This window comes from Typopeltis vanoorti, chromosome 5 (assembly GCF_054136105.1).
Source record: "Typopeltis vanoorti isolate ZY-2024b chromosome 5, IOZ_Tvanoo_1.0, whole genome shotgun sequence".
In the NCBI taxonomy this organism is placed as follows: Eukaryota; Metazoa; Arthropoda; class Arachnida; order Uropygi; family Thelyphonidae; genus Typopeltis; species Typopeltis vanoorti.
The window spans coordinates 64,727,456-64,742,808 of record NC_143553.1 but is presented as its reverse complement, the minus strand read 5'-3'; the positions used below and the strand labels follow the sequence as shown (position 1 = coordinate 64,742,808).

Genomic DNA, 15,353 nt, shown 5'->3' with positions numbered 1-15,353 from the left:
TAACAACCTCTATTTGGCCCTGAACCCCAGCTTGTTCTTCCAAGTTTCTCTTCCACAATCTTTTTAAACCTCTTTTGAAGTATGATTATGAGTACAAGACTTAATTATTCAAAATGTGTTATAAAAGATTTGTAAATTTGATTTTATCTCTTCCTCCACTAGTCTTTCATTTTAGTTTTGTGAACGTTTTTCAGTTCTGTTTTGAACATGGGTGGGAAATATATAGTTTGCTGTTAACTTTAGTGTTCAGTTTTATGTTGTGAATCATGAAAATTATCTTTTTTGAGTAGTGTGATGTTTATGAAGGTCCACTAGTGTTTTGTTAGTTTATCTCCACTGGCGATTCAAGTGTTGCAGGGATGTTTACCTTTCGCTTTAGTAATTTATCAAGAGTTGACCATATTTTTGTCACATAACACTGTATTCTTCAGATTTCTGAAGATGATTATTATCATTATTATTATTATTAACATGTGACCTCCATGGAGTCAAAGCTCATTGTGGGAGGTACACACTATCACATAAAATTGATTCAACTGTGCCTCAAACTGAACTGATTCAATGTGTCTCTATTCACAACACATTCAGGCAATGTATTATACTCACTAACTATCCTCCATGTAAAGAGCGTAATCCTCGCTCCTCTGCTCACACCTTCCTTATACAGTTTTCAGTGATGGCTTCTTGTTTTGCCCCCCCCCCCACCTTTCATTCTATAAAAAATCTCTTCCATGTCAATCTGATAAAAATCCCTGACTTATATGTCTCAATCATATTCTCCCTCCTCCTCCTATTCACAAGGCTTTGCAATTTATATTCTCTCAGTCTATCCTCATACTCCACATTCCTAAGACCACTGACCACCTTTGTGAATCTTCTCTGGATCCTTTCTGAGATATTCTTGTCATCATGAAAACCTGGTGACCAAATTTGTGCACAATAATCCATATGAGGCCTGATCAAGGCTTTATGCAGTGGCATCATAATCTCTTTATTTCTGCATGTCAGGGTTCTCTGCATCATTGCCATTATCTGATGTGATGTCTTCACAACTTGTGCACTGTGGTCTCTGAATTTCGGATCCTTGTTCACCACTACTCTCAGATCTCTCATCTCCTCTACCTCCTTCCTCACTAAGTGTATACTTTACATCCCATCATTGCTTACCAAGTTTCAAAACATTACACTTTGCAGCATTGAACTGACAATTCTGCTTACCTTCTCATTCATGCAGTCTATTCAAGTCCTCCTGTAAGGCCATAACATCTGCTTGACCCTGCATTGCTCTCCCCAATTTTGCTTCATCTGGAAACAGCTTCGTATCGTTAGTTTAACTGATCCCAATATCATTAATATGCAAATTGAACAACAATGTTCACAAAATCTACCCCTGCAGCACATCACTAGTGACCTTCCTCTTTTGGGATACTGCACTTCCATATACAACTTTCTGATTCCTATCTAACAGCCAGTCACTGATCCAACTCAGATGTCTGTTATCTAATCCCATCCGTTTCAGTTTAGTTAACAGCTTGTCATGTGGCAGTCTATCAAAAGCTTTTGCAAAATCTGAGTATACCACTTGTAAGTATACATGTAAGTATACCATTTGTATGTGCGTCTCCCTCGTTAAAGACATTTGTCATTGTGTTATAGTACATAAGTAAGTTAGTAAAACATGATCTCTCCCTTTATCAAGTCCATGCTGATAATCACAGAGAATATTGTCAACCCATTTCTGTATCCTACTTTTCACTAATCTCTCTAGTACCGTCACCACAACTCCACAGCCTTATTACCATTTTTATGCAGTGGAACAATTTTACCTTCTTTCCACTCCCTTAAAACCTGTACTATTGTAAGACTTATTAAACAGGCATGCCCATGCTACTTCCAATTCCCTGGAACATTCCCTTAACACATGTGGTGATATGCCATCAAATCCTATTGCCTTATTGACATCATGGTTATTTATTTCCTCAAATACCTCCTGTTCACTCTGAATTAAGCCATCCTCTCCTATGTCCTTTGCACTTAAGTTTCTCATGATTTGACCTTGATGAGGATGAAACACCTTATAAATTGATCACGGAATACTTCAACAAAGTGTTTTGCAGCAGTTACCATTTTATCATTTTCATTTATTGACATCATTTTACCATGATCATTCTTCTTTCTATTTGCCATATATCTAAGCTCTCTAGGGTTTTTCTTCACCTTATTTTGCCAATTTCTGCTCATGCTGCATTTTTATTGTCCTTACTAAGTGAGTCACTGTCCTGGCTTGTTCTATATTCTCTTCATGTAACTGATTATTACCATTATTCATGTTGTACTGCCTGCAAAGCGCCTTCTTCCAGATTTCATGCATAAGTCCCTCATTCAGACATTTTACATCGATCTTATTCAGCCTTTTGACCTTCAGAATATGTTCAGACATTGATGCTGTTATGTATTTCTTTGTCGGTTCCCAAGCAGCATTTATTTCCTTACTACTCAACTCCTCATTTTATGATCTATAGCTCCAAGGTATCTCTTAAGCTTGTCATAATCACCAGCCTTGTACTTCCATATATATCATTACCTCATGGAAGTCTGCATATGGCTAGCCACAACCCAGGTGATCACTTCATGATCATTCTCACCAACTGGAGGAAAGTGCAGAACCCCACTCATAATTACATCCTCTGAAATGATCAGATTTCAACCTCTCAATCTTTATGTTCCCTCCTTTACATGCTGCCTGAGATAGTTGTCTCTCAAGAAATTCATTTTCGTAATTCCCAAATGCTATCTCTCGATTCCAATCTATACTGCCATAATTAAAATTGTTCATAATAATCACTCTTCCTTTGTTCACTAACCCAAGTTGTTTATACATTTCTTTATCACCATCTTTCACATTCCCTGGCCTATAACAACATCCAACTAAATATATTTTCCTGTCAACCTCCATCTCGCATCACACTGCCTCAAAACCATTGTCACTATTTCCCCTTTTCATGTCTATCTTATGTGGACATAATTCCCATGCTATCATCAGCAGCACTCCCCCCCTCTCTTCTTGACATTTTTATCCTCACAAAAAACACTGTACTTTCTATTTTTAACCCTGCTATTCCCATTAGTATCATCTTCATTCAACCATGCTTTACTTATTCCAACAATTTTGGGTTGAATAAACTCAATCAATAAACAATTTTATTTCACTTATTTTTGATATTCCTGGCATTTGTAAATAAATACACCACACCTACCCTTTCCCAATCACTTTTAGCACCTCTTATCACATATATCCACTCAGTCCCAACTTCCCCACTCACATCCCAATCTATTCCATTTCTATGCTGATCATCCCCATATATTCATTCACTACTTCTTCCAACATCCACTCTCAATATGCCATGTCTCCCTGTCCACTCAGCCTTCCCCACCCATTTCCCTGTTCCTCTTGCATTCCCATTCTCTTTTCATCTCTCACACTACTACTGTTTCCATTGTCAGGCACTTCTCTTCAATACCACTCTCCTGATCTTTCACTTCATCCCTTACTTCTGATCTCTTTGCTTGCATTACACACATTCCACTTCTATCTAACAGTAGTTTCTTCAGTGCACTCATACCATGTGCACTGAACATGTACATGTACATAAGCAACATGAAAAATTGCTATAATGGATTATGTGAGGACAACTGGATGTACTGGCCTGTAAAAGTGGGTTGCCACCTTAAAGTGACATCGGAGCAGATAGCATGAGTTCTTTATAGATTTAAAACTCGTTTTGAAAACTCTCTTCCCTTTCTACCTATCCAAAAGGACAAATTATGTCTTGTATCCTTATCTGGTGTTTATCGAGTGCCTTGCTCTTGTCAGCTACTTTATTTTGGACAAATGCACAAATCTGCTGAGATAAGAATTTGATAACATAAAGTTATATTAAATACTGAGAAACAGGTTTTATATTGCATGCTACTCATAGAGTTTGCTGGAAGCAAACTAAGATACTTCAAGTGAGTTCAAAATTTGATCATCTCATCTTGAAATCATTTACAACTGCATTTCACTATCCTGATCTGAATTATTCAGACCATATATCCAAAGTGTGAGAAGTGATCACCATCAATTGTCACCGAAAGTTAAAAATTTTTTTTATAACACACATAATGACACATAATTCTTGTATTATTGTTCGTTAATATAAATTGTTATAGCAAATGATAAGATCATTATGACTGCAATGGTTCATTTCATTTCTTATGAGAAGAAAACACATTATTAGAGTACTTTCTTGTCATAAGAATTCAAATGAAAAGCTGGTCCATTAAAAAACATCTAATTATTATGTTTGTACCAATGATAACTTGTTGCAGAATCATGCATTATTGCTAATGCAGAGATATGTATAGCTATTACATGGTGCAAAACTTATAAAACTCTTAACTGGGTTAGAAATAAGAATATGTGATATTTGTGTCAAGATTAATTGTGTATAGGAGATTCTATTGCTCCATCTGCTGGCTTGGTTGGCCAAGTGGTTAGCATATCTTCTCACCAACCAACAGGCTGTTGATTTGAATCCCACGGTGACCTGGATGTTTGTGATTATTTTTAGGTTAAAAATGAATTTTTAACATTAAAACAAATCTGAAAACAAACCCCAACTCAACATCACCAGAGTTAAAGATCGGTACTATCAATGTAAGAAGCCTGAATGGCAAAGAAATGGAGCTAGCTGAGGAATTAGATAAGTACCAGATCGACATAATAGGGGTGACTGAAACAAAAAAGACCAAAACTGGTGAGATCTTTCTGAGCAATAAATACAAAATGTTATATTCAGGAAATGACAATCAAGGAAAAGGAGGAGTAGCCATAGTATTCAACACAAAATACGAGGCTAATCTTCTTGAATGGCAGTCAGTCTCAAGTAGAGTAATGTGGGCAAATATGAGAATGGGGAACTAGACAATGAGACTTATTTGTGCCTATGGTCCCACAGAAGGTTCTACTAAGGTAGAAGTGGAGGAATTTTTTGAGGCTTTAGAAAAAGCAACTGACACAATGAAAAAGGAAAAGTTGGTCCTTGTTGGGGATCTAAATAGCTGAGTAGGAAATGATTGTGAGACATACAAAAATATTTTGGGAAAATTTGGAGAAAAGAGCAAAACTAATAATAATGGGAAATATCTGTTGGATTTCTGCTCAGGACATGGACTGGTTATTACTAACACCATGTTCCAACATAAAAATGCGCACAAATTCACATGGAGAGAAGAGGCAAGGAATAAGAAAAAGTCTCATTGACTATGTTATTGTTGATAGTGATGTTTTCTCCCTGGTGCAGGACACCAGAGTATACAGAGGATTTGAAATTGGAAGTGATCACTATTTAGTCTTGAGCAGGATAAAATTGAATTTCATATTGAAAAGAATGACATGTAAGAAAGTTTTCAAGCGAATAAAAGTTGAGCAACTCTCAGATGTGAACTGTAGACTAAAATACACAAAGATTATTGAAGAAAAAATGAAACAATTTGAGAACAGGAATCAAACCTTGGAGATTCAGTGGCAAACTCTGAAGAAAACATTGATTGATTCTGCTAGAGAGGCATGTGGTGAAGTTGTTTGCAAGGATAAAAAAATCAGAACTCCCTGGTGGACACAGGAAGTTAAAGAGGCAGTGAAGGAAAAGAAGAAAGCATATCAAAAGTTCCTGTCAAATAAGTCAGCTTGCTCTTAGAGAATATAGAGACAAATGCAAGAATGCTAAACACTGTAAAACTAGCTAAACAAAAGTCATGGGAGGACTTTGGCAAGAATATAGAAAATAAATATCAAGAAGGTGGCAATATATTCTGGAGATTGTTGAAGAAGCTTAGGAATGGAGGAAAGAGTCCTGTAAAAGGAGTTAGAGATGGTAAAGGCGGCATGAAAATGGAAGAAAAAGATATCCTTGAAGTATCGAGTAATTACTTTGAAAAACTGCTAAATGGAAACAAGCAGTGATGACAGCACAGTGGTAAAAAACACTGACCAGGCATGCAGGCAGGAATACGTATCCATACTTGAAGTAGAAAAAGCCATCAAAGGCTTGAAATGTGGAAAGGCAGGAGTAGATGATATTTGACCAGAAATGCTGAAGTATGGTGGTATAAGAGTCTTACAGTGGCTGCACTGCATAGTTCAGAAAGCCTGGACAGAGGGACGGATTCCCAATGATTGGAGTAGAGCTCTCATAGTACCAATATATAAAAAGGGAAATAAAACTGAATGTGAAAATTACAGAGGTATTTCCCTACTGAGTGTTCCTGGCAAGATCTATGCAAGTATACTTGAGAAATGGTTGAGAAGAATTGTGGAAGAAAAGCTTGGTGAAGAACAAGCTGGATTCAGGCCAAATAGAGGCTGTGAGAATCAAATCTTCATTATGACAAATAGTCAAGAAAGCATAGGAATATAACAAAGATCTGTATTTAAGTTTTATCAATTTGGAAAAGGCATATGACAAGGTCAATTTGGAAAAGGCATATGACAAGCGCTGCAGTTATATGGTGTCAATGGGGCATTATATCAAGCAATACTTAGTCTTTATTTGAGTTGTAAGTCAGCAGTTAGAATTGAAGGAAGTACAGGAAGATGGTTTAATGTTAAATCTGGTGTGAGACAAGGATGTACGTTATCCCCCTCTGTTATTCATTATCTATATGAAGGAAAGTGGTATTAAACATGATATTAAAATTGGAAATGTTAATGTCAGCTTTATGCGGATGATGTTATACTTCTAAATAAATCCGCTACAAGTCTGCAAGATTCTCTGACTAAATTGAATAGCTGTTGTAATAGATATGGTATGAAGGTCAGCAATGAAAAAACAAAGACAATGAAAATAGGCAGAATCATTGAAAATGTCAACTGTGTTGTGAATGGAGAATGGAACAAGTAAAACATTTCAGCTACTTAGGCACGATTTTTACTGAAATCGTGCCTAATGGTAAATTAAATATAGAAATAGACAACAGAATCAGCAAAGCTGGTATGGTGGGAAGTCAATTGAATTAATTCTTATGGAATAAGAGAGAAATTGGTCGGAACAATAAATTAGCTGTATACAAGACAGTGTTCAAACCAGTTTTAACTTATGAATCTGAGAGCTGGGTCAGAAGTAAAACACTTGACCAAAGACTAGAGACCACAGTTATGAGAGTCCTGAGAAAGATTAGCGGCATGAACAGATGGCATCAATGGCAATATCATATTAAAAACAAGGATATTAGGAAAGAACTTGACATTGTCAGCATCCAGGAATGCGTTAGCAGAGCTAATCTCAGGTGGTATGGTCACTTAAACAGAATGGGCGAGGAAAGATTAGCAAAACAAGTGTTCTCTGCCAGGTTGGCAGCAAAATGACCCAGAGGAAGACCAAGATATAGGTGGATTGATGCGGTACAAAATTCCTTAGATGATAGAAATATAAGATCTGATAATGTTGGAGTCTTGACAAGTAACAGACTGATTTGGGGGAAAATTGTAGATAGGAAGTTAGTAATGATGTAAATTTTTCATGTAGTACTATCATATCCTGTACACCCCTTGAGGGTACATGGCAGGAATTTGATGATGATGATAAAAATGAATTTAATCACCAGGTGTGAGACTACCACTCCACTTGCTGAAGGCTTGAAGTGGCTTAAAAATGTTCTGTGTTTACTCTCTAGAGCAGAGTTTCTGCACTGTAAAAAAAAAAAAAAAAAAAAAAAAAAAAAAAAAATATATATATATATATATATATATATATATATATATATAAAATCCAGGTTGCGTAAGGATCAAAGCTAACTGATATCACCATTCTTTTTGTTAGGGAACCAGAGCAAATAGTGAAAGTCAGTTACTGGAACAAACTGTGTCATCTGAATTGAAGATGCACACAATATCAACTTAAGGAGTATTAATAATGTTACTGAGACAAAAAAGATTAAAACAGGTAAAATCTTGGTAAATAATAAATACGGGATGTTAATTTCAGGCAGTAGTGATCAGGGAAAGGGAGGCATAGAAATAGCATTCAACATTAAACCCGAAGATAAACTTCTTGATATTGACAATCACTTATTCAAGCAGAATTATATAGACTCAAAGATTGGAATCAGAGAGTTTCGTGCCAAATATAGTAAACTATAAAAGTATCGGTGGTTACTAGCGTGAGCTAATGCAAGTAGTCCTAGTACGTAGTACAATCTCAGGCAACTCGTTGCAAAGGTGGGGAAAGTTCTGAACGCTAATCTTGGTATTTTCCATAATGTAAAAACACATTTCCTAGGAAATGTATGCTGTTATTACATTATGGTGGGAGGTTACTACCCATAACAGCATACATTTCCTAGGAAATGTGTTTTTACATTATGGAAAATACCAAGATTAGCGATCAGAACTTTCCCCACCTTTGCAACGAGTTGCCTGAGATTGTACTACGTACTAGGGCTACTTGCATTAGCTCACGCTAGTAACCGCCGATACTTTTATAGTTTACTATATTCGGCATGAAACTCTCTGATTCCAATCTTTGAGTTTCTTATTCAGTTTTAAAACAATGTGGGATTTAATATTCCCTTAATTTGAATAATGTTTATATTGCCGAAATGAAGCCTATTGGCTCTTTGTATTTAAGTTATATAGACTGATTTTAGAATGAGGAATTGGACAACAATGAAACATTTATGCTAATGTCCAACAGAAATTCTACTAAGGAAGAAGTGAAAGAATTTTGTTTGAATCATTAGGAAGGCAGCTGACATAAATAAAATGGAAAAGCTGGTTCTCGTTGGAGATTTAAAGAAAGTAGGAAATGAATCCTAGGCATATAGAAATATTTTCAGAAAAATTTGAAAAAAGGCAAAAATTAATAATAATAGTAAGTGCCTGCTGGATTTTTGTTCAAGACATGAACAATCAGCATAAATATATCCACAAATTCACATGAAGAGAAGACACAAGAAAAAAAAAAAAAGGTCTTATTGACTACATGAACATTGATACTGATATCTTCACACTGGTTCAAGATACAAAGAGTATACAGGGAATTTGAAATTAGCATGATCATCACTTTGTTTTAAACAAATTCAAGATTAATATCATATTGAAAAGAAAAATATGTAAGAAAGTTTTAAAAATGATTAAAATTTGACAGCCTTTACATGTGAACTATACATTCAACTATACAAATATTATACAAGAAATAATGAAATAGTTTGAGAACAAGAACCAAACCTTGGAGATTTAGTGTCAAACTCTGAAGAAAACATTCAGTGAATCAGCAGGAATGCACATGGTTGAAGGATAGAAAAATCAGAAACTCCCTCTCCCCATGGTGGATCAACTTAAAGAGGCAATCCTGATAAAGAAGAAGAAAGCACATAAAAAATTCCTAGAAAGTAATTTGTCAGATGCCTAAAAGAATACTGAACAAAATGCAAGAGAACTTACATAAAGTAGTTAAACAAAAGTCACAGAAAGATTTTGTTAAGAATATAGTAGGTAACTATTAAGAAGTAATAGTTACCTACTATTACTCCAGATATTTGTATCCAAAGTAATTACTCCAGATATCTGGAGTAATTACTTTGAAACAAGTAGTGGTGGCAGAACAGTGGCAGGTCATTTCAACTATGGATTTAGGGATGAGCTCAATTTTCAAAGTTCATTCCACATGACACAGGTGGAAACAATCCTATAATTGAATGTTTATACTGTCTGATTTGTGACAGTCAGTGAAAAGAAGCATCATATGATTAATTTTGAAACCAAACAACAGCCGTAATAGTAAACATCCTCATTGCAGTAACCATTGAAAGTATACCAGCTGCAGCACAGCAAAACCGAAGTGATTTAGTTGCTTCTCTAGTGGAAGTTTTCCCAACAGCAGCAGAATAAAAAATTCTCACAAATGAGGATATTAGGTAAGTGGAACTGAACACCATCTCACTATCACTGTATACTTAGCCCAATGTATTGCAGTTACTGACCAAGCAAACTGTCCCAATGAAATCATCTGACTCATACAAGTTTCTGTGTGATTTTTTTTTGTTTTCCAATTTTGGAGAACCTTGAAAAAAAAAAAAAAAAAAAAAAAAAAAAAAAAAAAAAAAAAAAAGATTTAATGATTTTAATATAGTTAAATGGGATGTGTGTGTGTGGGGGGGGGGGGCTTTTAACATTGCAGAAAGTTGCATTTGAATAGCAACATGCACACTTGTTTCAGCATTCCTGGCACTGCTGGAACAAGTGCATACATCAGAGAGGGAGGCTCTGTAAAATAGCTTAACCCAAGACAAGTAAGTGTGACATTTTGGTTTCTTACCTATGATGCTTTTTGATAATATTTCATATATCTTTATTCTACTTTAATGAAAATAATTAAATATATTTATTAGATTAGTTACATACATTTCTAGGTTCCTCTGGAAGTACTGAGTGAGGATGATGCAATTACTGCAGCAAGCACTCTAATGTCAGACAGTATTGCACCTATTTTTTGCATATCTTGTGTAACTGCTCAGGGGTTAGATCTGCTTTATACCTTCTTGAATGTATTACCACCAGGAATTAGTCACAAGGAAAGAGAAAAACTTGTCCAGCTTCCAGCAGAATTCCAGGTAAACTCTCTTAAGAAATCCTATGTAAAATTTATATACATATTGATTTTTAATATGAATTCCTAGGTAGTAGATGACTTTCATTGTCCAACGAAACATTGTCATCCTACTTTTTGGAAGTGTATGAAGTTGATTTGCCATGTTTCATCTCCAGAGTAGGATCTCCAGTTTCTGTTCCCCTTCCTCCCACACACAATATAGTGTGGATATATAGTTGAGCATGCGTTGCTGGACATGCTCAACACACTGGAATTAATAACTAGGGAGCAACAGCCTCCTCCTCCATTTGAGGGTACAGCAGCAAAGTAAACATCCAATGAAAAGAGGGTTTCCAAAAAAAAAAAAAAAACTGTACATGAAAAAGATGAAACTTATAAAAGGATTTTTTTTACCTACATTTATAAGCTAAATATGTTATTTCTGTGTGTTGTAGATTGTTTCCATTCTCACACTTTCCTTATCTCTCTGAAAAAGAGTGTAAACATCTTTGTAATTTAGCATATGTCAAAGGTTGGTATAGTTGGATGCATGGATGATATCTCTTCTATAGTGTAAGTAGATGTCAGTCAGGGTTAAAGTCTGTTTTTGATCATCTTCAATTCTCTGCTGAGATCGAGAATGGTACCTTCTAATTGGGTATTTAAAAGGGTTTTTTCCCCATAGGGAGAAAAAAAAAGAAAGAAAGAAAAAACCTGCCATTGCAAAAGATTAACTTAAGAACCAGCTGAAAAAGGCATAGAAAAGATTCTTTTAGTCAGCGACTAGAATCAAATCTATAACAGCTAGGTAACCAAGATGATATATGTAATTATGCATATAAGGATAGATTGATGGAATGTGGTTTTCAAAGTTTAAGTAATATACAGAAGAGAAGAGGGAGATGTGATAGAAACATAAGAGTTGGTAAGAGACTCTTGCAGTATAGATACGAGTGAGAATTTACAACTCATGGCAGATGAAGAACTTGGAATAATCTCTGGAAGCTGAGTTAGGTTGTAGTTAGGAAGCATGGCATGTGTGGTGTGGACTGGTAGTGGATATTGTAAATATCTCTTTGATGAATGTGTTAAAGAAAGTTATGATTTAATACTCTTCTTTCCCTAACATTATTCACGATGATTCATTATGAATAATGATGAATCATCATTCATGAAAATATAAGTTAACTATAATTGGATCTTGTTTACTGGATGATTGGAGGGGATATTTATGCATAAACAATTATATCTTAACTGAAGATCTATATGTTACTGCACATGAAGAATTCCTTTCTAAACTGTCACAAATAATGTTCCATTTACTGTACAAGTGTTCTTCTTTAACAGAAACTGTCAGGTCAGGCAGATCATATCTCTCCATTTCTTTCTATCCTCCCAAATTCTTCCTTCATGAAAACTGTAGCAATTCTACTTTCTTTTTTCTGGGTCTCTTATCTGGTCTCTCCACCATTCCCGTGGTTTTCCTCTTGCTCTCAAATTTTATATCAGACATTCTTTTTGGTATTCTTTCTAAATTCATTCTCATTAGATGTCCAAACCACTTCAAATGAGAGTTCATAAGCATTTCTTCAACAAATTTATGTCTTCTTTTTTTCATTGTACAATTACAAATAAGAAATTATGATTCAGTACTGATTTTAATGAATAAATCCATTTTGAGAGATTAAACATTATTATTATTATTATTGCACCTCCATGGAGTCAGTAGACTCATCGTGGGAGGTTCAGTCAACTGACAACATATTTATCATACCAAATCTTAAATCTTTAACACTCTTGCATTAAACAACACATTCTGGTAATGTGTTCCATTCACTGATAATTGTCCATGCAAAAAATCTACTCCTCACACCTCTTCACCACACTTTTACATAACTTCCAGGGATGGCCTCTGGTTTTTCCCCTCTCGCCTTCTACTCTTTTTATAATCTCCTCTGGATTAATCTGATAAAATCCTCTCACAAACTTAAATGTCTCTATCATATCACCTCTTTTCCTCCTATCCACTAAACTCTGCATTCCATATTTTTTTAACCTCTCTTCATAGCCAGCAGTCCAGAGTACTCACTTGCCTCTGGACCCTCTCCAATGTCTCCACATCACACTAAACACCAGGTGACTAGATTTCAGCACAGTAGTGCAAGTGTGGTCTGACCAGTGCTTTATTCAGTGGCACAACCACTTCCTTATCCCTACATGTTAGAGTACTTCTTACAATAGCAGCAACACTACAATGTGCAGCCTTTGAAACTCTAGACCTTTATGCTCCTCTAAACTTCAGTCTATGTCAACCATCACTCCTAAATCTCTAATCTCCTGCAGTACAGCACCGTCGATATAGTACACAGCCTTATATTTCTGCACTCCAAAATGCAACACTTCACTTATTGATATTAAAGCTACATCCCCATTCCTTTGTCCAAGTCAAAAGTCTGTTCGGATCTTCCTGAAGTGAATTGACATCAGCAGTGCTACTTATAATTCTTCCAAACTAATCAGCAAATAACTGAAGATCCCAGCCAATCCACATGATACTTCATTTACAAACAAGTTAAATAGCGGGGGGGGGGGGGGGCAAGAATAGAATCCTGGGCACTTCACTGGTCATCCTTCTTTTTTGAGAACTGCTCCATCATACACAACTTGCTGGTATCATTCAGAGAGCTAATCTTCAATTCATCTAAACCAATCTATTCCCATCCTCTGCAGCTTGTACACCAACTTATCATGTGATAATCTATCAAACGCTTTTGCAAAGTCCAAGGATATCACTATTTGATTCTCCTTTATCTAACACAGACCCATTACTTTATCATAAAATGCAAGTAAATTGCTAAAACAGGATGTACCCTTTACAAATCTATGCTGACCATCATAAAGAATGCTATGTCCATCAATCCAATCCTGTATTTTATTCCTGTGCAATCTCTCCAATACCTTTATAGATTGTATTTTTTAGAATTTTTGCCAACTTTACAGGCATTTCCTAGATATATGGGATGGTGGTGGATTTGCTGTGGTCTATGTTTCAGAGGTAGGAGGGTATATGTAGGTTTGGGATGTTAATCTTTTCTTGATTTGGTGAGGAATGATTGTAGCCATTGGCCAAGAAGGTATTGTATGTAGTTAAGTTCAGTAATGAGGACATTATGATCAAAACAAATCATGTGTACCCTGTGGACCAAGTTTATTATGACATACTATTGTATGGCATTATAAATCTGTGTAAACAGGGATTGCCAGCATACTGAGAAAGCACTTAACTAAGTGCTTGGCTAATATTAGTAGCTTGGTAAATCATTACAATGGTATGTACACATTGCGGACACAATGTGTACATACCATTGTGTCCACAATTGGACACAATGATATGTTTTGTTTTGTGGATTTACGGCAGCCCATATATTGGGGGTGGGGCACAAAATTGCATGGTATCTTGTTAATTTTTGCAAATCAGGTAATGACATTTTTGAGGAGCTTGTGAAGAGTTTGTTCTTTATGCTAATAGGATCATAGTGTAAAAGGCAGTAGGTGGATTGATCCTTAAGCAGGGTGCTCAGTTGTGTGTGTATAATCATGTTGAAATTACTATATGAAAGGACCACAGTTGAATTACCTTTATCTGATTTCATAATTGTTATTATTATTCCAAGATCCATATGGAGTCAAAGACTCATTGCAGGAATCTCATTATTCTTTAATTATTCATCATGTATAGTAATATTTCAATTTTCTTACCAAAGAGGTTACTTTTTTAGCATTTTTTGGTTGTGTTAGAACATTGACATCAAGCCCAATATTGTTAGCAATATGAATGGGAGGTTGTAGTTCCTTCACTCAATCTGGATCATAAATTCAGTTTATAGGTATAATTATGAGTCAATTTCATAGTTAAGCTGTTACTGAGAGTGGCTGCCAAGGTTTTCAGTTGCCAAGTTTTGGAAAAAGCTTTTTTCTTATACCAGATTGACATGTTTGTGGATGTTCTAGCTCGTTATTTTTTGTAACTACTTGACTGCTTAAGCATTAGAAGCATATAATAGGATCATCCAGAAGTCAGCATTCTGAACACTAGACCGTTCATTTATTTACTGGTATTATTATTATTATTGTTGTTGTTATTTATTTATTATACTTTATTTTTTGTTAAACAATTAGAATTTTCCTTTTAGTTAATTGCACAAAGAAGACATATTAACATATTCATTCCAGGTTGGGAGGAAACTTCTTGGAATGTTGACCTTCCAACAAGACACGGGTGAGTTTTATTATTCATCCTGTTTGCATATCAGTAGACATGCTAAAAATTGTGATAGGTTCTTCGACTGAAACTAAAACTGCATAGATGTGGTTGTGGAGGAGGAGGTTTGTTTCAGGATATATCAGAAACCAATAATTATGGAGAATCCTATATTTGGTTGGCATATTTAAATTACTAAAATGTGTAATCACATGAATCAACATTAATGAGATGTGAACCATGTGAGTGACTGGCATATATAAAATTGAGAAAGAGCAGGTGTGGACAGAAATACTTTAATTAGAGACAAATAATTATTAATAATTTACAGTTGCACGTGTGTACAATAAGTTAGTTGGGTGTGGCAAACTACATGTCAACCTATGTTCTCTAGACATGCATGTTTGCATTTATGATGGACATAATTAAAAAACTTGACAGTTTAAGAGCTCTGCTTTGCC

The 15,353-nt window shown here is 35.4% G+C and overlaps 1 protein-coding gene across 3 annotated transcripts in view; it reads left to right on the top strand.

Moving 5' to 3' along the window:
- The window catches only part of LOC150106480 (GTP-binding protein 2), a 94,590-nt gene that overhangs the window by 55,730 nt on the left and 23,507 nt on the right, over positions 1-15,353 (top strand). For all 3 annotated transcript variants that reach the window (XM_090392466.1, XM_090392468.1, XM_090392467.1), the window contains exon 6: positions 10,453-10,653. In XM_090392466.1, coding sequence (XP_090248592.1) covers positions 10,453-10,653 — 201 coding nt within the window. The remainder of the gene's footprint in view (positions 1-10,452; positions 10,654-15,353) is intronic.